Source organism: Lampris incognitus, unplaced genomic scaffold, assembly GCF_029633865.1.
Source record: "Lampris incognitus isolate fLamInc1 unplaced genomic scaffold, fLamInc1.hap2 H_2, whole genome shotgun sequence".
Lineage (NCBI taxonomy): Eukaryota > Metazoa > Chordata > Actinopteri > Lampriformes > Lampridae > Lampris > Lampris incognitus.
In genome coordinates this window covers 1196403-1222656 of record NW_026611077.1, presented here as the reverse complement: position 1 = coordinate 1222656, position 26254 = coordinate 1196403, and the positions used below count along the sequence as shown (strand labels likewise).

Sequence of the window (26254 nt, the reverse complement as noted above, 5' to 3'; positions counted from 1 at the left end):
TCCTTAGTCATATTCTCTGTGATGGCCAGAACCACATTCTCATATGTATCGCATGGGGACTCATTATCCATTATGTTCAGACAGTAGTGTCCTGAGGAGGTCATCTCCAGAGCTATCATTGCTGAAACATTATTGCTGTATCGTTCTCCAAGTTCAGCGCAGCTCCTGCTCTCTTTAGCGACGTTTTACTCAGCAGTAAAGGGATGTCAGATGGGACCACTTCTGTTTCTATACAGCATTTTGTTTCGCCTATCTTGGCTGGTATCTTGACCTTTTTTGTCGAATGTACAACTCGCCCATCCCCAAACTTGAAAGGCTTGCTACTCTCTGTGTTAACTATTTTTTCTATGTCTTTCTCATTTAGTCCCCCTACATAGTTATTCAGCCATTTTTCACCACAGACAGTCCTTGTGCACGCCGTGTCAATGACAGCTGATCCCAGAGCCTCAACCATGAATATTTTCGTTTTCTTTAGAAAACAGCGTTACGTTACACTCATCAGGTTCATCTGTGCATTTATTGTCTTCTGTCATCTTTACATGTTCTTTCTTATGAGGGCAATCTTTCACCCAGTGGAATGTGCTTTGACAAATCCAACACTTTGTTCGTCTTCCGTACTTATCAAGTGGATTTGTGCCTGCGAGTGGTCCTCTAGCTTGCACACTTTGGGCTCGTGGCTGCGGTTTTCTTTGATCTGTGTAGTAGGTTGCATCCTGACTCACGTTAATGGCTCCCGCCTTCTGCTCATGTTTTTCTCCGAATATGCGTTTCAGTGCTGACTTCATATCATCAAAAGTGTGCTTACCACATGCAGTCAATGCCAGTTGCCAAAACAGCGTCAGGCAGAACCATCTTGAATTTACGGATCCTGTTGTATTTCTGTTCAAAATCAACAATAAAGTCCACCATCGAGACGCCATTTTCCCTCGATATTCGATCAAACTCAGAATAGGCTTCGTAAGCTCGGTCCTTCTCTTCTCTCAAAAAAACTTTGTCAAGTTCCCCAATCAAAGTGGTCATTCCATCATCCTTCTTTAGATCATCCACATTTATTCCTAAAGCAGTATCCCTCGCTCTACCTGTCAATGATAGAGCCACAGCCAACGCTAGCTTTTTCTTGTCCAAGTTCGTCACCCGTCTCCATGTTTCCACTTAATTTTTCCAGTTTTCATACGGCTTCTTTTCATCAAATCCAGGAGGCTGTCTGAAGTCATTCGAGGCAACCATCCTCTGCTACCAATGTTAGTTTCAAATAAGACAACTGTACTTATTTAACTGAGTTTTATTTGCGCTCTCAACAGCAAGTGGCCACAGCCTACCAAACATTTCAACAAGTGCCTTTCACTAGCAGCGCGCCTTGCTTCTAACAGGAGGGTTACCGTAAAGACTGCAGTAGAAGTGACTAATAAAACAGGCTACCGTATTAACTGTATTATAGGCACCAACAAAAGTTAAGTTAACAAACTTAACACTCGGACAGAAAAATGCTATATTACAATAACTCCTGCATTACCTGATCTACAGTACTGAAAATATCCTTTAAATGTTACCACCTTAGTAGTGAAGGTATAGGCCTGCACCACTGGGTATTCCTATCTGAAAAATCCCATTTCTCTGATACCATCCTTCCATGACTTTTCCAAAATAACTATGATAGACTTTAAATGCCAGCACTTATAGATTTCTAAATTATTCAAGTATAAACGGGTCACAGATTACATGCTGTATCCCAGAGAGTTGAATCAGGTCATCCAGACACAAAGTTTAGTGGGAGAAATATTTCATCACTCATCTAAGTGACTTCATCCATCACAGCTGCCTGCCTGCCCCCAACCTTATATAACATTATATAAACAGCACAGTTGCATAACAACCAAAACTGGCACTCTAACACCAGTTCCAATGGCCATGAGTACTATTCACAGAGGGTTGGGGAATAGCCGCAATCACAGCATTGTAAGATGGCCTTACAATGTTGTGATTGCACTTATTCCCAAATACTAGGTTGGGGAAACCTGCTATCAGCTGAGACTGACAAAGTCACTTAGATGAGTGAGGAAATGTTTCTCCTGCAAAACGCTATGTCCAGACAACCTGATTCAGCTTTCTGGGAATTCTTTTTTCTTCTTCTTTTTTTGGGGATCCCCCCCCTTTTCTCCCCAATTGTATTCGGCCAATTATCCCACTTTTCTTAGCCATCCCGGTTGCTGCAGACTACCACATGCCTCTTCTGATACATGTGGAGTCACCAGCCGCTTCTTTTCACCTGACAGTGAGGGGTTTCACCAGGGGTCGTAACGCATGGAAGGATCCCGCTATTCCCCCCAGTTCCCCCTCCACCCTGAAAAGGCACCCTGACCGACCAGAGGAGGCCCTAGTGCAGCGACCAGGACACATACCCACATCCGGCTCCACACCCGCAGACATGGCTTGGTCGGGTGTCTGTAGGGACACCCGACCAAGCCGCAGGTATCACAGTGATTTGAACCAGCGTTGGTAGGCAATGGAATTGCCCGCCACACCATCTGGATGCCCCAACTTTCTGGGATTTCTATACCGGGATTAATTAGCATGCTTCAAGACATTATAGGCTTTATTTTGACACACACAGAAAGAGCAAGGCTGTGGTTACCCAGACGTGAAGGAGCGCTACAGTTCACAGAGAAGCAGCCATTCATAAGTCATGTGCTATGTTCACCACTCTGCATTTATACCTCCTCATGTCGTAACAGCAATAGTGTGACAAAGATGAAGAGGAAGAAGAGTTATGATTAGGAATCAGTGGATGTAAGTGCTCACGTGTATCATGTTATAATTAATGACATGTAGGAAGGGGATTCTTGAAACTTTAAATTGATTTGAGTTGGGTCATTTTCAATGTATACCTGAGCTGTTTGTCAGTCCAGACCATTTCCTGTCACATGCTCTTTATTGAAACAACACAGCAATCTGAGTGCATCTGAATGTGACAACGGCTGTTATAACGTTCTTCTAGTTATCTGACTGAGGACACAGAGCGAACCAGAGAGCACACTTTAATCCTGACCAGTTTTCATCTTATTTGTGTCCTCTGATGATGAAACTTCTGCAGGAGAGAATGGACCAGCCTACCAAAACCAGCTTCAGAATACAGGCTGGTCTATTCATATCCAATGACATTGTTAAAAACTTTACAACAAATTAGCAAATTTAGATTCTTCAAAAAGTTTTGAGAGTATGTTTTAGTCACCTAGCTCTGGTAGTGAGAGTTGCACATACACGAGGAGACTAGGGAGGGCCACATTTAAGTCACTAGTGACATTTTCAACAGAGTCAGTCTCTACAGTGAAAGGAGCCAAGACTTCAGGCAGCTGCTGGCCAAATGCAGCTACAGTGGAGGGACCAATGGAGTAAGAGACTAGTATTACCTGGAGACCTCAAGTAATTTGTAATAATTGCAGAGGTGGTCTGTGATCTTAATCCCATGTGAATTAGCCATGTCCATAAATTTTAAAGACCAAATTCCAGCACAAATTACCTACCATATCTTGGCAAACAAAGGGGATATCTGATAATATTAGTCCCATGCGAATCAGCATCTCAGTAATTCGGGGTCATTTTATTTAACAATTTTTTTTTGTTTTTTTAAACTTGGACCGTATTTCTTCAGTGAATTAAATATAAAAGTACTGAAATCAGTTTGATTTTGTCATTCCTATCTAACTTATTCAAGACCAAACTTAACAAGATCATAACCTGATTTAACTTGACTGAGTCTACATATTGTAGCTTCTTGCAAGCAATGGGATAAAAATAAAATTAATCTTAATCAATATATGCTTCTTTGGTTATTTAATTATATGCCTATTTGAATTTCACCAGTCAACTAGCACCTCACTGCAGGTGGCAACAATAGTATTGCTAGAAATAGTTTTACTAGAAAAATAGCTGTCATGTTACTAAAATCTTGCCACCTGATGATCACAGATAATCTTACTATCAGATGATCCCATTATTAAAATGTTGCTACTGGATGTTAGACTACTGCCAGATTATCATGTGTTTATCAATGGAGTGAGTGCTGATGAAGTAGGCTATTTAATAATTAATGTAAGTTTATAGTAAGCATTGTGGAAGGGGGTCATAATCACACAATAGCTGGTTGTGATCATGATGAGCTGCATAGTGTTGTGTGGGTGTGGTTATTGTAGTACTGTATTGGTGGAGAAACTTATATCTTCTGATCTTCTGCTTCCCTCTAGGGTCAACCTTTATCACCCAAACACTTCAGTGTCAGTACTAGTGCACGGCACACAAACCCAAGGCAGCAGTACCTACAAAAGATATGAAAAACATCAGTATATCTGGATTCTGCTAACAAGAATCTAAACTAGAATTCGATTTTATCCAACGACAATCTGACATAACATGGTTTAGTTGTGAATGAGTCATGTGAGATGTCCCACTGGAATGTTTACCTCACTTGACCTCAACACATTTTGTGATATGCTCCCTCAATGGTTGTGATTCTTGAATAATTTCAGACCTTTCATTTCCCCTTCCTCCACTCTTCAGAGGAAAAATCAGCTGAGGGAGGCCTACTGCAACAATCTTTGGGATGGAGCAAGGAAGACTCTGGCAACTCTCTGGGATGGACATGGAGCCATATGGCATGGTGAGCATGTGGGTGTATGTTTGTGATGTGGGTTAGTTTTGGGAATGGTGGACACAAAGGATCCTTGTTTAGAAAAACTTTATTGATAACACAGAGCTTTCCATGGTTAGTGACAGATATTCCAAAATAAAAGTAATATGTAAACCTTTGTCTATCTCTTTTTGAAATTACTTTTTCCAAAGAAAAATCCAATTTATCCTTTGTCTGCTTAATAAGACAAACTACCAGTGGTGGGTAGAGTACTAAATATCCAAACCAACCCAAACCAACCAATCAAACCAAAAATCGAAAATTTCTTACTCAAGTAAAAGTACAATTACTCCCATAAAAAATTACAAGTAAAAGTGAAAATGACCATTTGAGAAGCCTACCCAAGTAAAAGTAAAAAAGTACCTGGTTAATAAATAACTCCACGTGCAAGTTACTTTCCATTTTAAGATATTTAAGGGTGTGCAAGCCAATGCAAAATAATGAAAAAACAGCAATGAAAAAAGAGGTATTGTTTCTCTTGGCTCACACCACAGATGATACCCATGGTGCAGATTGTTGGTGCAGAAACAAGGCTAAAGTCCTTGTAGATCGCTAGCACTTTGAGAACAGAGATCCAGCAACTATCAACTGGTGCCTTTGTATAGTGCGCTCCTATCTGAAGCAAATTCATATACATAAAGCTATTATGTGTAGATATTGTACTTTCACATAATTACTAATATCTCACCTTACTCCCTCTGCCATTCAAAGTTGAATCAGTTCATCTGGACATGTTTATTGACATTTCATCACTCATCTAAGTGACCTCTTCAGTCTCAACTGACTGCAGGTGTATATATAAACAATACAGTGGCCTAACAACCCAAACCAACGACCAGTTTCATATGTAAATAGGTGTGGCCATTAACTAGAGTTTCAATGGCCATGTGTACTATTCACAGAAGATTGGGGAATAGTTGCAATCACAGCATTGTAAGATGGTGACAGATGTACTCTTAGCCCCCCACTCCCCCCTCAGTTCAGGGATGGTCGTTTCCTCTTAACATAGATACATATACTCCCCGTTCAAATCAACGTTCCTCCCTGTCAAGGATGTACACATCCTCATCCTTGAAAGAGTGGCCACTGGCCTGTAGATGGTGTAGACTGTGGAGTCCTGGTCTGTAGATGGTGTAGACTGTGGAGTCCTGGTCTGACTTGTTAGCTCTCCTGTGTTGTGCCATCCTCTTGGCCAGCATCTGTTTAGTTTCTCCAGTGTACAAGTCACGCTAATCTTCCTGGCACTTAATAGCTACACTATATTGCTCTGTTTGTGCCGGGGGACCTGATCCTTGGGGTGGAGCAATTCCTGGCGTAGTGTGTTTTGGGGTTTGAATGCAACTGAGACGTGGTGTTTTGAAAATATGCGTCTCAACTTTTCTGACACTCCCGCCACATGGAATCACCACTGGTTTAGACTTATGCAGCTGTTGTCCTTCTCCTTTCTTTGATTGGCTGGTGCACTATTTGGGCGTCTTCCTGACTTTGACAAACGCCCAGTTAGGGTAACCACACTTAACCAGGGATTTCTCCCCTTCTCCGGCTGCTGTGTTGGTGGGGAAGTTGTCAGCTCGGTGGTACAGTGTCCTGATGACTCCTAGTTTGTGCTCCAGTGGATGATTAGAGTCAAACTATAAGTACTGATCAGTATGTGTTGGTTTATGGAGCCATCAACAATCAAATGTCTCCCATCATCAATTTCAATGTCACAGTGTAAGAAGGTTACCTGTCATTTTTCACATCCTCCCTGGTGAACTTTCTGTGGTTGTCCACATAATTAATGTGGTTGGTGAAATGTGAAATGTGGTACATCCTGAGATTTAATTTTAACCCAGGTGTCGTCCACAAAACTGGACCAATGGCTAGGTGGTGTCCCTGGATAGGACATCAGAGCCTCTTTTCCACTTCCTACATATATATACAAGTTGGCCACTACAGCACTACAGGTGAGACTGGGGAACCCATAGCACACCCATGCCTCTGCCTATAGTACTGCCCCCTGTATGTCAAGTACGTGGACTGAAGACAGCTTCAGGAGCAGACACGCTTGGTGAGTGTTAAGGGTGGTCCTTTTGCTAAGGGTGGGGTCATTTTGTAATTTCAGATGCTCCACAGACCTCCATTGCTTCATCAACAGGAACACGTGAAGAGAGACCTTACATCATAAGAGACCATCCCCCTCTGCCATTGTTCTCTGATTTGGTTTCGCAGACATCACAGCCATTTTCTCTACCGGGCCTGGTTGTACAAGCTGTGAATTTAAGCAAGACATAGAAATGATGAGATTATGAGTGTATGTAACATTATGTGTGTGTAGTTGCAGTATTTGCATTACAGTTACATTATTCTCAGACTTGCCAAAGTTCTTGGTTTGTGCCACTGCTGCTCACCCTCTGTACAGCTGAGTTATGGGGGAAGCACTGGGATGTTGAGCTGGGAGTAATGTGCTGACTGGAACACGAGAGCAACACAGTGGTTGCACTACAATGATCCAGCCACACAGGTGCAGCTATGCTGCACCATCTTAACAGGGGTGGAGGCCTTCAGCCTCACCTGTATGAAAATAAAGTGAAACAAATTGCTTGTTTCTTTCTTCTTTTTTTTGTGTTTTGAATTTGTAGAAATCGGCTGTTCAGTTTGCTTTGTATTAATTGTAGCAGGGCAAAATGTTGGTTTGATAACATTAGGCTACTTTAAAGAGTATATAAGAAGACATATCTTCATCTCTTGATGTGTTTCTTATAGTAGTGAAATTATACTTGTAACTTCTGTAGCAAGGACCCCCTTTGCCTCCCTGTCTGTCTGCCACCACCCCTCTTCCCCCCTCAGGAATTTCACTAGAGATAAGGAGGCAAATATTTTGATATACTAACTGAGATTGCAAAGGGGCCTTCGAATCAACCCACATAAAGATGCTAAATTGACATTCATCAGACCAGAGGACCTTAAAAAGGAATTGCATTTGTGATAATAATAATAATAATAATAATAATAATTTTATTTATATAGCACCTTTCTAAAACAATGTTACAAAGTGCTTCGCAAAAAAAAAATACAGATAAAACCAGACAAAGCAGGAATAAGAGTAAGATCAAATAAGATTAAAATTAAAAACAGTGAAAATAAAAACAAACATCAAACATTTGTAAAAGTTTTAAGATGAGACTTAAAAGAAGCTAAAGGCTTAGTTCATCTTAGCTCAGCAGGAAGAGAGGTCCATAGTGTGGAGGCTCTAACAGCAAAAGCCCGGTCACCCTTTGTAACTAACCGAGATCTGGGAATAACCAGCAGGGCTCCATCTGCAGACCTTAATGGTCGAGGGGGGATATACTAAGTCAATAAATCACAAATGTATAAAGGAGTAATACCATTTAAAGCCTTAAAAGGGAGCAGTAAAATTTTAAAATAGATTCGAAATATAACAGGGAGCCAGTGTAGGGAGGCAAGCACAGGAGTGATATGGTCATGCCTCCTTGTTCCTGTAATAAGCCGATCAGCGGCATTTTGTACCAACTGCAGACGGTGGAGGGAGCCCTTGCTGATACCAGAATAAAGTGCATTACAGTAGTCAAGTCGAGAAAAGATAAAAGGATGTACAGCTTTTTGCAGATCAGCAATTGATAAAAATTACCTCATTTTGGAGATTAGCTTGAGTTGGAAAAAGCATGACTGAACAACATGTTTAATTTCATTGTCAAAACTGAGGTTAGCATCAAATATTACCCCACGATTCCTAGCAGCCTGTTTAAGATTTCCTGACAGACTACCAAGATTAGTAGCAAACGGACTGATGGAATTTTCGGGCCCAAACAGAATGACCTCAGACTTATCATCATTAAATTTAAGAAAATGTTTGGACACCCAGGATTTAATGTTGGTGAGGCAACCTGTGAGATTTAATAGGGCACTAGGATCAGTGGGATTTAGTGGCATGTATAACTGTGTCGTCAGCATAAAAATGGTAGAGCACATGGTCATTTTGAATGACCTGGCCAAGTGGCAGCATGTATAGTATAGAGAAGAGAAGGGGACCAAGAACTGAACCTTGTGGCACACCACAACTCAACTGAGCCACTGAGGAGGTAGAGTTACCCAGACCAACAGAAAAAGTTCTGTTGGTGAGGTAAGAGTGTAATAAGTCAAGAGCCGAGCCCTTGATGCCAACCCAAGTCTCTAAGCGATGTAGGATGATGTTGCAATCAACCATGTCAAAGGCAGCACTTAAGTCCAAAAGAACTAAAATTGAGCAGTCAACTCTGTCTGCATTCAGCAGTAGATCATTAGTGACCTTAACTAGAGCTGTCTCAGTGCTAAGAAGTGCTCTAAAACCAGACTGGAAACTATTAAAAACAGTATTTGTGTTCATAAAAGTAATCAACTGAGAAGAAATTACTCTCTCCAGAACCTTAGATAAAAAAGACAATTTGGAGATTGGCCTGTAGTTACTTAGGGACAGGGGCTCTAAATTAGGTTTCTTCAGCAATGGATGAATGGTGGCATGCTTAAAACTGTCTGGAAAAGAACCGGAGGCTAGACAATTATTAAGAATTTGAAGAATAACGGGGCTAACAGTGGAAAATACCTCATTGAGTAGTTTAGTGGGAATGATGTCTAGGATGCAGGAGGAGGAGCTGATATTGGAGACTGTAGTCTTTAACACTGAAATTGTAATTGGGTGAAATTGGGTGAAAGAGGAAGAATTAACATGGGAAATGGAACGAAAAGATGCTGGCTGGATTTGGGACCTAATATTCTCCACCTTGTGTACAAAATGAGTGAGAAATGTTTCAGACAACTCAACATCAGGTTCAAAAAGAGAAGTGGAGGGACCATTAATGACATAATCAATTATCCCAAAGAGAACTTTAGGATTGTGGTTATTTCTCAATATTCGTTCAGAGAAGTATGCTGATCTCGCATCCTTAACTGCCTTCTGGTAAATTAATATCAAGTTTTTAAGGGTGTTATGTGTTAATTCGGACTTGTTGGACTTCCATTGTCGTTCTGTTTTTCTACAAAGTCTTCTAAGGGCACCGGTGTGATCATTCAGCCAGGGAAGGTTATTTAATTTTTGTTTCCTAGTTTTAAATGGCGCAGTTTGGTCGAGGATGGATTGGCACTGATCATTGAATGAATTCAATAGTGCATCTGGATTGAGCAGTGATAAAGATGGATTAAATGATGAAGAATTAAAAGCATCACAAAATTTAACTGCAGAGACATCGTTGAGAAAGTGAGATCGTGTTTTAGGATAATGACTAGGAGTAGCGAGCTGTAGTGGGAATTTGAAAATGGTAGTTTTATGGTCAGGTACAGGTATATGCTCCAAATTGAGACATTCGAGAGAGAAATCAGAGGCGAGTACCAGATCTAAAATGTGGCCTTTGGAGTGTGTGACCCCTTTAACAGATTGAATGAGGTTAAACTTAAGTCAGGGAATGGGAAGGACAGCACACATGAATATTATTATATTAAAATCGCCAAGAATAAGCACCCTGTCATATTTTGGTATGACAATAGATAAAAGGTCAGAAAACTCAGAGATAAAGCTAACTGAATTAGGGGGCCTATAAATTAAGATGCAGAGAAAAGGGGAATGGCCAGTAATTAAAAAACATAAAACCTCAAATGAGATAAAATTAACAGGATGGCACTTAAGACCTAACTTATAATAAACAGCTAGGCCACCCCCTCTACCAGAGGGCCTGGGAATGTGAAAATATGCAAAATCAGGGGAACTAGCCTCAATCAGGGGAACAGTGTCCCCTGGGGACAGCCATGTCTCAATAATGATAAAAAAGTCGAGATTATTGGAAACAATAACATCATTAATGATAAAGGATTTATTACCCAGAGATCTCACATTCAAGAGGCCACAATTGTTAGGTGTCACAGCAGAATTAACACCAACAGGAGTACAACAAATAGGACGCAAATTGCAGATATTTGCTCCAGATATTCAGTTGTTGTTGTTTCTGCTATTAGGTACAACTTGTGGATGAGAGGCACGGTGTCTGATAATAGTCTGTATGGGGAAAATTCCCGGTGAGAGGGTCAAAGAGAGATAAGGCCAGCGGAGGGAGACAGCGGGCGGAACAGTACCTTCAAGTGCCACCATAGGCGGAAGCAGAGGCTCCGGAAGGAAAGAGTAAATAGTCAGTCACACGGAGAGGACTGCACTGCGTGCTGCAGGTTGGCTGCTAGCATCCGGCTACCCAGACTGTTTGGGTGGACTCGTAACTTTTGAAGAAGGAGAGACGATCCCAAAGCATTAAAATTATCAATAAAGCCAATATTGTGAGCTCTGCAGGCAGAGGTGAGCCATGTGTGCAGGCTGAGGATTCTGCTGAAACACCCCGCTCCACGGGCCAGTGTCGGAATAGGGCCTGAGATAAAAACAGGTTTTCCACACGTACCTAAAAAGCTGAAAAGAGCAATAAAATCCTTTTTGGTGAGTTCACACTGCTGACGAGCTGCATCATTAGTCCTGACATGCACTATCACGCGGTTGGTAGAAGCTGGGAGCGAGCTAAGCAGCCTCGGGAGCTTAGCCAGGATGACAGGGGACTGTGGCTCCAGGGAAACAGTGTGTAGCTGCGTTAACCAAACGGGTGTTCCTGATTATGGAGTCCCCCACTATTAATATAGTCGGGGAGAAGAGGGGACCAGGAGCTGATGGTTGTGGGTTATCAGGGCGCGAGAGAGCATAATCTGTTTCTGCAGGCTGTTTTAATCTCACTGGCTGATGATGGGGTGTCAGGGCTGGCAATTGTTGTGATGAGGCAGCGACAACAGATCTGCGAGAGGGATTCCCTGCCGACTCAGGGCAAGGAAGACTTCCATTTCTGAGCACGGCCTCTCTTACAGTCTTACAACGGGAAGTCGTTGGCCTGGACGAGGGCTGATGATTTGGCCTTGCAGTGGAGCGGTGGGCCAGCTGAACAGTGCTAGCCACAGGAGGTGTGGGGGCTGCAGTATCAGGAGCATCGACTGGGTTGACCGGGGTGTCGTCAGACAGTGTAGTGTAGCGGTTGGACAGCCATAGGTGAGGGGGAGAGGCAGCTCCGTCCGAGTCTCTCTTACGACCGCGGAACACCACTTTAGCCCAGGACGACTGTTGTCGAGCCAGAGTGCTCAGTGATGGGCAGCTCATCCAGTGTAATAAACCTGTTCTCCAACCGAACCTCTGGTGAGACATTAGTGGAGCTGTGCTTGTTGTGTCTGACTCCTCTTTTACCCTGGACAACGTCTGTCCAGAGATCAGGGTTTGACACTGGGGGGGGTAGAACAGGTCTTAGGTCTTGCTCCCCGGTTTAGCCAGTAGCACATACCCAGATCCGATGCGGTGTCGGTCTCAAGTAGGTTCTGGCCGGGCCAGGGAATCGTATCTGCATAGTCTTCGGCGTGGGGCTCATTATCTCCGAAAGCCGCTTCGCAGCGTGTTTCATGTCCCTGGTCCTGGTCGTCTTTGGGTTCCGGAACATCAGCTTGGGAAGCAGCAGTCAAAGTGTCCATAAGTTTTTCATCCTCTTGCATTTGGCAAAGCAAAGAGATTCTCTTCTCAAGCTCTGTGATGTTCTGGCGGAGCTGGGCACAGATGGGGCACTCAGTGGAAGGCGAATAGAGGGGAGACATTTTTCTCAAAGTCTGAAGTCTGAAAATGGGAACACAGCTGTATTTCCAGAAATCAAACAAAAAGCTCAGCAAGGAATTAAACATAAATAAATAAATAGAATAAACCCGCCGATCATGTTCACGGCAGAGGGCTGAGTCCACGCAGTGTTCGCCACACACAGCGGCGCACAACAGAGCCTCCAGTGCGATCAAGTCCATGCAGCAATCGATAATCCCATGAAATCCAAAAAGTAGTAGAGGTAAACCATGAAAAGGTTGATAAAAGTTAAAAATAACGTAATGTTAAGGCTAAAAAACTACATAGAATATGTCACTCTAGGACACTAGTAAAACCGTGCCGACGCCGACCAAGTTCTAGACAAGACACACCAAGCTTTATGTACATAGCACCTTTCCAAGCAACGTTATAAGCTGTCTTACTCAACAGGGTAAACTAATGCTCACAGCCAAGCTGCAAAACAACCAGATACAAAACAAATACAGCTCATAAGGCCAGGTCTGCTCCACACAACAAGGTAAAATAATGCTCAAAATCAAGCTATAAAACAACCAAATACAATACAAATACAGCTCATAATGCCAGGTCTGCTCCACACAACAAGGTAAAATAATGCTCACAATCAAGCTATAAAACAACCAAATACAATACAAATACAGCTCATAACGCCAGGTCTGCTGCACACAACAAGGTAAAATAATGCTCACTGCCAAGCTATAAAACAACCAAGTACAATACAAATACTGCTCATAACGCCAGGTCTGCTCCACACAACAAGGTAAAATAATGCTCACAGCCAAGCTATAAAAAAACCAAATACTGTTAGGGTTTTCGGAAGACCCCAAGCGCACGACACCAGGCAGAGATGGAGTTAGCCGAAACTGGCGTACTTTATTACTAGCTCATACAACGGTTAACACAGGAGGGCAATGAGCAACTTAGAAAACAGGAAGTCCAAGAAAAAACACACTGGTAATCCAAACTGGGAACACGGCAGGATACTTCCACAGGGAAACTCACAGAGAAACACTAAACCAAGGGCTGAGATAAACTCGGAGAGAAATGCACCGGGAGGGAAGAGTAACAACTCCTGCAAGGAGGTTACGGCACGAACTGACAACGGGCGCTGGGAGACCAGCAAACTTAAGCCCAGCCCTGACGACTAAGCCCAGCCCTGACGAGCTGATTGGCTGCCGGCGCGGCGTGGGCGAGCCACGGCACGGGGTGAGCGAGCCATAACAGTACCCCCCCCCCTCCACGGGAGCCACCAGGCGACTTGCCCGGCTTGTCGGGATGGGAATGATGAAAGTCAGTGAGCAGCCCAGGGTCCAGGATGAGCTGGCGGGAGACCCAGCTACGTTCCTCCGGACCGTAGCCTTTCCAGTCCACCAAATACTGGAACCCCAGTCCTCGGCTCCGGACATCCAGCAGCCGGCGGACCTTCCACTGGGGGTGCCCATCCACGATCTCGGGGGAGGCGGAGCTGGGACCGGAGGCATCAGAGGACTGTGGGAGACAGGCTTAACCCGAGACACATGAAAAACAGGATGGATCTTCAAGGAAGCCGGAAGCTTCAGACTCACCGCCGCGGGACTGAGCACCTTCCTGATCTCAAATGGCCCGACAAACTGGGGGTTCAGCTTCTTCGCGGTGGACTGAAGCAGGAGGTCCTTCGAGGACAGCCACACCCTTTGGCCTGGTTGGTACGTAGGCGCCGGCGTCGGTTGGCTCCCCGACTGGCACGCTCAGCTACCCGGAGCAGAGTAGCTCTGGTCAACTCCCAGACGCGACGGCACCGGTTCAGATGGGCCTGCACGGAGGGAACTGCCACTTCCGACTCCTGCGCAACAAAGAGAGGCGGCTGGTAGCCCAGGGACACCTCAAAAGGTGAGAGGCCGGTGGCAGAGCTGACCAGGGAGTTGATGGCATACTCGACCCAGGGGAGGAACCGGCTCCAGGAGCTGGGTTTCTTGGCGGCCATGCACCAGAGGGCAGACTCCACGCTCTGGTTCATCCTCTCCATCTGCCCGTTAGTCTGTGGGTGATATCCAGAGGAGAGACCAACAGAGGCACCCAACCCCTTACAAAAGGCCCGCCATACCTGGGAGACGAACTGGGGCCCTCGGTCCGAGACGACATCCAGGGGAAGGCCGTGGAGACGGAACACGTGGCTCGTCAGGAGGTCCGCCGTCTCAGAAGCCGATTGAAGTTTGGGGAGGGCCACCAGGTGCACTCCCTTACTGAAGCGGTCCACCACTGTCAGGATCACAGTGTTACCCTGGGAGGGCGGCAGTCCGGAGACGAAATCCAATGCCACATGGGACCAGGGCTGGCTTGGAGTTGGGAGGGGCTGCAGCAGACCCGTGGGTGCCTGGTGAGAGGCCTTGGTGTGAGCACAGATGGAGCAGGCCTTTATGAAGGCCCTGACGTCGTTCCTCATGGTGGGCCACCAGAAACGCCGAGCCAGGAAGGTGAAGGTGCGGTGGACACCTGGTTGGCAAGCAAACTGACTGGCATGGCCCCACTGAAGAACCCGGGACCGGACTGAGTCCGGGACGAACATACAGTGTGGAGGCACGTGGTTCAGGGCGGGATGGGAGCGCAACGCCTGCCTGACCACGGTCTCGATGCCCCAGGTAACCACGCCAACCACCCTGGCCTCAGGAAGGATGGGAGCCGGCTCCTCTGTAGCTGGCTCCCTCCTCGAGTATTGTCGGGACAGGGAGTCTGCCTTCGTGTTGCGAGACCCCGGGGCGATAAGTCAGCATGAAGTCGAACTGACTGAGGAAGCTGGCCCACCGCGCCTGCCGACCATTGAGACGCTTGGTTGCTCGGATGAACGTCAAGTTCTTATGATCAGTCCAGATGGTGAACGGCTGTTCCGCCCCCTCCAGCCAATGGCGTCACTCCTCCAGAGCAGCCACCACTGCCAGCAGCTCCCGGTTCCCGACATTATAGTTCTCCTCGGCAGGGAGGAACCGGTGAGAGAAGAAGGCGCATGGATGGACCTTCTGGTCAGACGCTGACCGCTGGGAGAGGACAGCCCCCAACCCGGTGTCCGAAGCGTCCACCTCCATGAGGAACTGCCTCTTGGGGTCGGGGTGGAGCAGGACCGAGGTGCTGGTGAACCTCTCCTTGAGGTACTGGAACGCAGAGCGGGCAGCCGGGGACCAGATGAATGGCTGGGAGGGGGAGTTCAGCTTGGTGAGAGGTTCTGCCACACGGCTGTAGTTCCTGATGAACCTCCTATAGAAGTTTGAAACCCGAGGAAGCTCTGTAATTCCTTCCGGGATATGGGATCGGGCCAGTCCACCACAGCCTGGATCTTGCGGGGGTCGGCCCGGGTCTGCCCCCTCTCAACGACGAAGCCCAGGTAATAAACGGAAGGGGAATGGAACCGGCACGTCTCTGCCTTGACGAAGAGCCGGTTCCGGAGGAGACATTCAAGTACCTGGCGGATATGCTGGACATGTTCCTCGAGGGTCCTGGAGAAGATGGGGATGTCATCGAGGTAGACCACAACAAACTCGTTGAGCATGTCGCGGAGAATGTCATTCATGAGAGCCTGGAATACCGCCGGGGCATTGGTGAGGCCGAACAGCATGACCAGGTACTCATAATGACCCTGGGGTGCCTTAAAGGCTGTCTTCCACTCGTCCCCCTTCCGGATCCTGACCAGATGATAGGCACACCGGAGGTCCAGCTTAGTGAAGACAGTAGCCTGGGTGAGGGGCTCAAGGGTGGAACTCATGAGGGGAAGGGGGTACTTCTTTTTGATGGTTATCTCATTGAGTTGGCGATAGTCAATGCAGGGTCGGAGGCCCCATCCTTCTTCTTCATGAAAAATAATCCAGCTGCCACCTGGGAGGACAAGGGCCGAATGAGCCCCGCTGCCAAGGACTCAGAGATATACTCGTCCATCGTAGCCTTCTCGGGGATGGTCAGACTGTAAAGACGACTGCTGGGAAGGGGTGCACCAGAGTGGAGGTTGATAGCACAGCCATAAGGCCGATGAGGAGGAAGAGATTGGGCCCGGGTCTTGCTGAAAACCTCACCTAGCTCATGGTACTCAGCAGGAACAGAGGAGAGGTCAGGAGGAGGGGCACTAGGGGCACGTCGGGGGGATGGGGCGGGAGCAGCCTGGAGACATTGGGCATGACAGGAGGAGCTCCACTCCATGATGGTACCGGAGGTTCCAGGCGATGTGTGGCTCATGCTGCATGAACCAGGGGTGCCTTAGGATCACAGGGACTAACGGGGACTGGATGATGAAGAACCGAAGTCTCTCCACATGGTTCCCTGCTATGGTAAGAGAGACAGGGTGGGTGCGTTGGGTGACGCTGGCCATGCAGCGCTCATCCAGCGCGAAGGCCTCCATGGGCTTCTCCAGCATCTCTAGTGGGATGTTAGCCTGGGAAGCAAACTCTGAGTCCAGGAAACACTCATCAGCTCCCAAGTCGAGGAGTGCACCCACCGTGAGCCGCTGGTCAGCCCAGGCCAGGGTAACACTAACCACATGGTTCTGTGGGGCAGGACGGCGGGAACAGGAAGGGCAGCTCACTAGGATCTCCCAGGGCCCCAGTGAGCCTAGTCTTTTGTTCGAGTGGGGCAACCGCTGATCAGATGTCCCTTCTGGCCGCAGTAAAGGCATTGACCCACCTTGAACCGGGCCTCCCATTCGGCCGGAGTAAGGCGCGTGCGCCCCACCTGCATAGGTTCCTCCCCCGTCGTGGTCTGGGATGCGGAGGGAGAAACAGCCACAGGGAAAGTGGGGCGAGCAGGAGTAGGGGTCCTGTCAGGAGTGCTGGACGACTGGGGAATGGACGGGGATCCACGCAGGGTTCGCTCGCGCCTCCTCTCCCGGAGGTGTCCATCGATGCGGATGGCGAGTTTGATCAGGTCATCGAGGGAGGTGGGCTCCTCCCGGGTGGCTAGCTGGTCCTTGACAGCCTCGCTGAGACCTCTCTGGAATGTGACCCGAAGTGACTGGTCGTTCCAGCCGCTCTCAGCTGCAGCCAGCCTGAACTCCACCGAGTAGTCTTTGACACTGCCACTGCCCTGCTAGATACTGCTCAGCCGAGCACCAGGGTCCTGGCCACAGACTGGATGGTGGAATACCTTCCGTAGTTCTGCCACAAAGTCCCCGTAGGTGAGGAAGAAACTGGCCCTCATGGACCAGGAAGCAGTGGCCCACTGAGCTGCTTGGCCTGTGAGCAGGTTGGTCACATAAGCGACCCGGGCAGCATCAGACGTGAACATGCTGGGTTGGCGATTTAAGTCCAGCTCACACTGCATGATGAATGTGGTACAGGTCTCAAAGTTGCCATCAAATGGTCATGGGCTGGAGAGGCAGGGCTCCCAGGGAACTGGGTTGAGCTCCACAGGGTTAACTGGGGCAGCAGGCCCAGGGGGCGGGTTACCCATGACTCCAGTGGCAGGCTGTCCCGGCGGCTGGGTGGTGAGAGCCGCTGTGATGGTCTGCAACTGCCGCAGGATCTCTGCTTGTTGGCTCAGCAACGCCACCTGCTGGCTCGTTAGGTTACCCACAGAGGCCTGGAGGGGCTGGACCTGAGTCTGAAGATCCCTCACCGCAACAGAGGCCGCCTCTAGCTGCTGGGTGTGGGAGTTGGTCAGTTGGATCTGTCTGATGAGAGCTACTTGAACTGGACTGGTCGGTACGCTCTCTGTGCCGGCTGGGGTCGTCATGGTCAGTTCGTACTGTTAGGGTTTGTGGAAGACCCCAAGCGCACGACACCAGACAGAGATGGGGTTAGCCGAAACTGGCGTCCTCTATTACTTGCTCGTACAACGGTCAAACACAGGAGGGCAATGAGCGACAAGAAAACGGGAAGTCCAAGGAAAAAAACTCACGGGTAATCCAAACTGGGAACACGGCAGGATACTTCCACAGGGAAACTTTGCAAAGGAAACCATAAACCAAGGGCTGAGGTAAACTCAGAGAGAAATGCATCGGAAGGGAAGAGTAACCACTACTGCGAGGAGGTTACGGCACAAACTTACAATGGGCGCTGGGAGACCAGCAAACTTAAGCCCATCCCTGACGACTAAGCCCAGCCCTGATGAGCTGATTGGCTGCCGGCGCGGGACAATACAAATACAGCACATAATGCCAGGTCTGCTCCACACAACAAGGTAAAATAATGCTCACAGTCAAGCTATAAAACAACCAAGTACAATACAAATACAGCACATAACGCCAGGTCTGCTCCACACAACAAGGTGACATAATGCTCACAGACAAGCTATAAAACAACCAACTACAATACAAATACAGCACATAACGCCAGGTCTGCTCCACACAACAAGGTAAAATAATGCTCACAGCCAAGCTATAAAACAACAAAGTACAATACAAGTACAGCACATAACGCCAGGTCTGCTCCACACAACAAGGTAAAATAATGCTCACAGCCAAGCTATAAAACAACCAACTACAATACAAATACAGCACATAACGCCAGGTCTGCTCCACACAACAAGTTGACATAATGCTCACAGACAAGCTATAAAACAACCAAATACAATACAAATAAGGCTCATAACGCCAAGTCTGCTCCACACAACAAGGTAAAATAATACTCACCGGCAATCCATAAAAGAACCAACTGCAATACAAATACAGCTCATAACGCCAGGTCTGCTGCACACAACAAGGTAAAATAATGCTCACTGCCAAGCTATAAAACAACCAAATACAGTACAAATACAGTACATAATGCCAGGTCTGCTCCACACAACACGGTGAAATAGTGCTCACAGCCAAGCTATGAAACAACCAAGTACAATACAAATACAGCACATAACGCCAGGTCTGCTCCACACAACAAGGTAAAATAATGCTCACAGCCAAGCTATAAAACAACCAAATACAATACAAATACAGCACATAACGCCAGGTCTGCTCCACACAACATGGTAAAATAATGCTCACAGCCAAGCTATAAAACAAAGGGAGTGGGTGTGGAGCAGCGACTGGGACAGCTCAGAAGAGTGGGGTAATTGGCTGGATACAATTGGGGAGAAAAAAAAAAGGGGGGGGGGTTCCAAGAAAAAAAAATGTTGATGAAAGAAAAATATATAAAGAATTAAAAATGTTAAATTGTAAAAGTATAATATATAAACAATATAAAAAAATAAAAATTGGGCAACAGTGGATTTACTATAAAAAGCCTCCCTGTAAAAGTAAGTTTTAAAAAGTGATTTAAAAGAAGGCATTGAGTTTGCTAGCCAAATTTCCTCAGATAAGGAGTTCCAGAGCTGTGGGGAATGATAAGTTTATTTATTTATAACTTTATTTATATAGCACTAATGGGAGCAGCTGAATGTAGTAGTAGTAGTAGTAGTAGATATAGCACTTTTCTAAAACAATTACCAATTGCAAGTTGTAACCCATTTACAATAAATCAGATATGTATGTAGGAGCAAGACCATTTAAAGCCTTAAAATTGAGCAATACAATTTTGTAATCAATTTGAAATATAATAGAAAGCCATTGTAATGAGGCAAGCACAGGAGTGATATGGTCATGGCTCTTTGTCCCGGTAATGAGCCGAGCAGTGGTGTTTTGTGCTAACTGCAGGCGGTGGAGGCAGCCCTTGCTGATACCACAATAAAGTGCATTACAATAATCAAGCTGAGAATGGATAAAAGGATGTACAGCTTTTTGCAGATCAGCAATTGATAAAAATGACCTAATTTCGGAGATTAGCTTGAGCTGGAGAAAGCATGACTGAACAACATGTTTGATTTGATTATCAAAACCGAGGTTAGCATCGAATATTACCCCAACATTCATAGCAGCCTACTTAAGACTACCTGACAGACCACAAAGATTAGTAACAGAAGGGCTGATGGAATTTTCGGGACCGAACAGAATGACCTCAGACTTATCATCATTAAATTTGAGAAAAATATTGGATATCCAGGATTTAATGTTAGAGAACCAAATTGTGAGATGTGCTAGGGCACTAGGATCTATGGGTTTTAGTGATATGTATAACTGAATGTCTTCAGCATAAAAACGGTAAATCATATCGTAATTTTGAAGGACCTGGCCAAGGGGCAGCATGTGCTTGTGTGTACCAATGATCCCAAGAGCTACAGTGGTGCTTGAAAGTTTGTGAACCCTTTAGAATATTCTATATTTCTGCATAAATATGACCTAAAACATCATCAGATTTTCACAAAAGTCCTTAAAGTAGATAAAGAGAACCCAATTAAACAAATTAGACAAAAATAGTACACTTGGTCATTTATTTATTGAGGAAAATTATCCAATATTACATATTTGTGAGTGGCAAAAGTACATGAACCTCTAGGATTAGCAGTTCATTTGAAGGTGAAATTAGAGTCAGGTGTTTTCAATCAATGGGATAACAATCAGGTGTGAGTGGGCGCCCTATTTTATTTAAAGAACAGGGATCTATCAAAGTCTGATCTTCACATTACATGTTTGTGAAAGTGTATCATGGCAAGAACAAAGGATATTTCTGAGGACCTCAGAAAGAGCGTTGTTGATGCTCATCAGGCTGGAAAAGGTTACAAAACCATCTCTAAAGAGTTTGGACTCCACCAATCCACAGCCAGACAGATTGTGTACAAATTGAGGAAGTTCAAGACCATTGTTACCATCCCCAAGAGTGGTCGACCATCAAAGATCACTGCAAGGGCAAGGCATGTAATAGTCAGCCAGGTCACAAAGGAACCCAGGGTAACTTCTAAGCAACTAAAGGCCTCTCTCACATTGGCTAATGTTAATTTTCATGAGTCCACCATCAGAAGAACACTGAACAACAATGGTGTGCATGGCAGGGTTGCAAGGAGAAAGCCTCTGCTCTCCAAAAAGAACATTGCTGCCTGTCTGCAGTTTGTTAACGATCACGTGGACAAGCCAGAAGGCTATTGGAAAAATGTTTTGTGGACGGATGAGACCAAAATAGAACTTTTTGGTTTAAATGAGAAGCATCATGTTTGGAGAAAGAAAAACACTCCATTCCAGCAGAAGAACCTTATCCCATCTGTGAGACATTGTGGTGGTAGTATCATGGTTTGGGCCTGTTTTGCTGCATCTGGGCCAGGACAGCTTGTCATCATTGATGGAACAATGAATTCTGAACTATACCAGTGAATTCTTAAGGAAAATGTCAGGACATCTGTCTGTGAACTGAGTCTCAAGAGAATGTGAGTCATGCAGAAAGACAACAACCCTAAGCACACAAGTCTTTCTACCAAAGAATGGTTAAAAAAGAATAAAGTTGATGTTTTGGAATGGCCAAGTCAAAGTCCTGACCTTAAACAATCGAAATGTTGTGGAAGGACCTGAAGTGAGCAGTTCATGTGAGGAAACCCACCAACATCCCAGAGTTGAATCTGTTCTGTATGGAGGAATGGGCTAAAATTCCTCCAAACCAATGTGCAGGACTAATCAACGGTTACCAGACATGTTTTAGTTGCAGTTATTGCTGCACAAGGCAAGGGTGGGTCACACCAGATACTGAAAGCAAAGTTTCACATACTTTTGCCACTCACAACTATGTAATATTGGATCATTTTCCTCAATAAATAAATGACCAAGTGTAATATTTTTTGTCTCATTTCTTTAATTGGGTTCTATTTATCTATTTTTAGGACTTGTGTGAAAATCTAATGATGTTTTAGGTCATATTTATGCAGAAATATAGAAAATTCTAAAGGGTTCACAAACTTTCAAGCACCACTGTATGTCATCCGGAGCTTGGCTCCTGGTAGAGTCACCCAAGGCAGATAGGTCAAGGGGGAGGTTCCAGACAGAGCATGATCCAACAAAAACCTCAACGGCGGAACTGTCAGAAGATGTCTCCAGGACACAACAGCAGTTAGTGTCAGTTTTTTTTTTGTATAGATTTGGAAAAAAATATTGAAAAAAACTGGCACATTTTGAACTCTGATCCACTACTTGAAAATTAATTCAAATATGTACCTTAAGTAGTGTACAAACGTCCCCCCAGTTTGAGTCATATGCTGTTGTAATCTGATCGTGTACCTGCTAAAAACACAACTTTCCTTGATCCTCCACCAGTGAATTATCAGTGTGGCTCATATGCATCCAGTGCAGTTTTACATATAAGTGTACCACATACACCCAACTGATAACAGGAAAAACAATGAAAGTAAGAGGAGCTATATCTTGTTCTACAAGAGATATATCTATTTTATCAAATTCCCATGTGGTTTAGCATATGTAGGAAAAATGCAAAGAGCACTAAAAACCAGGATAGCAGAGCACAGGAGCTGCATCCGAACCCAGGACCAGTGTAGCCCTGTGGCAGTGCATTTCAGAGAGACAAATCACCCAGTGGCCTTTCTCAGATAAACTGGCATCGAGCATGTCAGATCTCCAAGAAGAGGAAGCAATTTAAATTCCCTCTTACACCAAAGGGAAAGGTTTTATATTTTCACTCTCCAGACTCTCACACCTACAGGATTGAGGTCTGAATCAAGAGTATGAGATCAAATATTTTTTTTCTAAAATAAAAAAGAGTGATAGTATCATGATGGCTCTCTATATTTATATTTACTCTGTATATTTCAGACCCTAACACACAGTTTTTAAAAATGGAAAAATGTTAAATTTATAAATTGAACAGATATCTTCACTGTTTGTTTTTTTTAATCTTGTTTACTTTTTATAGGAGGGTGTTAAGACCCAATTTCTTCACAAGAAGTTAAGGTTTCCCTCTCCTCACCGCAGTTACCATTCCACCGCAAGCAGTGTAAATGTAAAACCCAGCTGTACCCCACATTTGTTAGCCTCACACCTTATACGCTTGCTTTGAAGCCATGAACATCGAGCCCACTGCAGAGACACCTGTAGGACCGGAAGACACCATGCTATCACTGACTGTGGCCAAGATGAGGACAACCTTCAAGAAGGATAACTGCCACAAAGAACCTGGCCCGAACGGCATTCTGGGATGGGTTCTCAAAGTCTGTTCCACCATCTGGCCAGAGTGTTCATGGACATATTCACTATTTCTATGGCCCAGTCTGTAGTCTCCAAATGCTTCAAAAAGCCAACCGTCATCCCAGTTCCCAAGAAAGCTAAGGTAAACTGCCTCAATGACTACTGCCCCATAGCACTCACACCAGTCATCATGAAAAGCTTTGAGTGGCTTGTCAAGACCCATATCATCTCATCACTACTTTATACACTGGACCCACTGCAGTTTGTCTTCAGACCAAACTAATCCACCGTCGATGCCTTCACACCTCCACGCTGTACACCCTTTCCCAACTGGACAAGAAGAACATGTATGTAAGAATTTTGTTCACTGCGTTCAACACCCTCGTGCCCTCAAAGCTTGTCACCACGTTCAGGGAACTGGGATGCAACAGCTACCTCTGCAAGCAGATACTCGACTTTCTGACAGGCACACTTCATGATGGGGAACATCATGTCATCCTCATTGATCCTGAACACAGATACTGCTCAGGACTGCATGCTAAGCCCACTTCTGTACTCCCTGTTCACCCACAACTGTGTGGCCCGCCACAGCTCCAATTCTATCGTCAAGTTTGCTGATGACACCACCGTCCTTGGCCTCACCATAGATGGTGACGAAACAGCCTAGAAGGAAGAGGTGAAAGCCCTGGTAAGGTGGTGCCAGGATAACAATCTCTCCCTCAACATCAGCAAAACCAAAGAGATGATCATGGACTTAAGGAGACAACATGATGGTGTGCATGCTCTCATCCAAATCAATTGATCACCAGTGGAAAGGGTCAGCAGCTTCAAGTTCCTTTGTGTCTACATCACTGAGGACTTGTCTTGATCCCTTCATACAGACACTGGTGACCAATACAGCACACCAGCTACTATTTTTCCTGCACAGGCCGAAGAAATTTGGCATGGCCTCAATGACTCTTACGAACCTTTTCTGATGCACAATTGAGAGCCTGCTGACTGTCTGCATTACTGCCTGTACGGCAGCTGTTCTGCAAAGCTCTGCAGACGACAGTTAAAATGGCAGAGTACATAACAGGCAGTGATCTAGCAACCATGCAGGACATTTATTCCCGGGAGTGCCTGAAGAAGGCTCACAAAATAATCAGGGAACTTGGCTACCCCGGGCACAAACTGCTCTCTCTACTTCCATTTGGCAAGAGATACCAGAGCATCAAGCCTCGGACCAACAGGTTTCAAGACAGATTCTACCGCCAAGCCATAACACTCTTAAACTGATAACTCCATTTATGTTTGCACACGTTTACTGCTAATTGGACAAGGTTACTGTTTACAGCACCACTGCATATGTCACCTTACTATTGTACAGACACTATCTACTGTAGCACACTGTCCACCAAAGTCTGCAGTCAATTTTTGTACTTGTATCCTGTTCTTGCACTTTGGTTTCTCTAAGTACTTTTATGAATACTTTTATTTCCCACTTGTGTTGAGCTAGCAAAACATGCATTTCATTATGAGATTAAGGTTGAACTTTCTTTTATATGTGACAAATAAACTTGAAATGAAAAATAAAACTTCTGACTCAAAACACTGCACATATTTCATATTAAGTTGTCTTAGAGGTTTAAATTTATGTCCAGACTGGGCATTCAACCTAAAGTCTGTTTAGCAAACCTACCAATCTAACATACCATGTCATCAAGTGTGGTAAGATGGCTTGAATAGATTTTATACAGATCCATTAGGGGAAGCTATAATTAAATGCAAATGTTCAAAATTAATAACTAGTTTTTTTATGTACATAATTCTTTATCTTTTCATCAGGCTATGAAATCCATGGTATGGAGAAGATCCCTGACAAAGGAGCAGCATTGATAGTGTACTACCATGGCGCTATCCCCATTGACTACTACTATTTCCTGGCAAATGTTATCATCCAGAAGGGACGCACCTGCCACTCTGTAGCCGACCATTTTCTCTTCAAGATCCCAGGTAAAGGAGATACACAAATATTATATGGACACATACATGTATAATGACTTCTTTTATAGGTGATCGTGAATATGATTTATTTCATCTGCCAATGATGTTACATGTATAACCCCGATCCTAAAACTACTATGTAATATATATTCAGCACAAGTTTTAATTGGGTTGGAAGTAACAAAAATAATGATAGGCTAGATATTGTGAAAACACTAGTTATTGGCAAAATGAAAGTAAACAGATAGATTCATAAGTTATGAAAATGAATGTAATTTCAAAAAATATCGATAAAACCCATTATATGTTGGAAAAGACAATTCAAATTTCAAATTTATTGATACATTTGAATTTGATTCAATTAAATATATATCATTTATTGTTTGGTTTGATAAGCTTGATTGTATGGCCATTTAAGTGAGTATTTCTTTAGTCGTTTTGTTTTTATTTTCTTTTATCACTCACTTTTTAAATTTGCATGCAGTCAGTTCGTTTTAATTCAACACATTTTAATCGTCCCCATTTGTGAAAATTAGTCAGTAGGTTTAACAGAAATTCCATTGTGCATACATATAAAAATATTCACATTTTAAAACTAAAGTAATAATATTAATAATAATAATAATAATAACTGAAAAACTGTTGAAATATAAAGACCTTGAAATCGAGATTGAATGAATGTGGGGAATGAAAACCACAACAATACCAGTAGTGATAGGAGCCCTGGGACTTGCAAAAAAGGAATGGAGAAATACACCCAACAAATCTGGGTAACATCAGAATACAAGAACTACAGAAGATTGCATTACTTGGAACATCTCATATCCTAAGAAAGGCACTATCCATCAAATAGACTTCTACCTCATTCTAACCCTTGGCCCAAGGAATGGGCCCGGTTATTATATTGTATTATGGCATGAAGTTAAAGAAAATTTGTGTAATGATAATAATAATGCATTTTAATTATGTGTGCCTTTCGGAGCACTCA

General features: G+C 44.7%; 1 protein-coding gene across 3 annotated transcripts in view; it reads left to right on the top strand.

The window, feature by feature from the left end:
* LOC130131974 (transmembrane protein 68-like) overlaps positions 1-26254 on the top strand; it is a 151614-nt gene that overhangs the window by 87264 nt on the left and 38096 nt on the right. For all 3 annotated transcript variants that reach the window (XM_056301700.1, XM_056301699.1, XM_056301701.1), the window contains exons 4-5: positions 4555-4654; positions 25108-25275. In XM_056301700.1, the coding sequence (XP_056157675.1) occupies positions 4555-4654; positions 25108-25275 (268 nt within the window). The remainder of the gene's footprint in view (positions 1-4554; positions 4655-25107; positions 25276-26254) is intronic.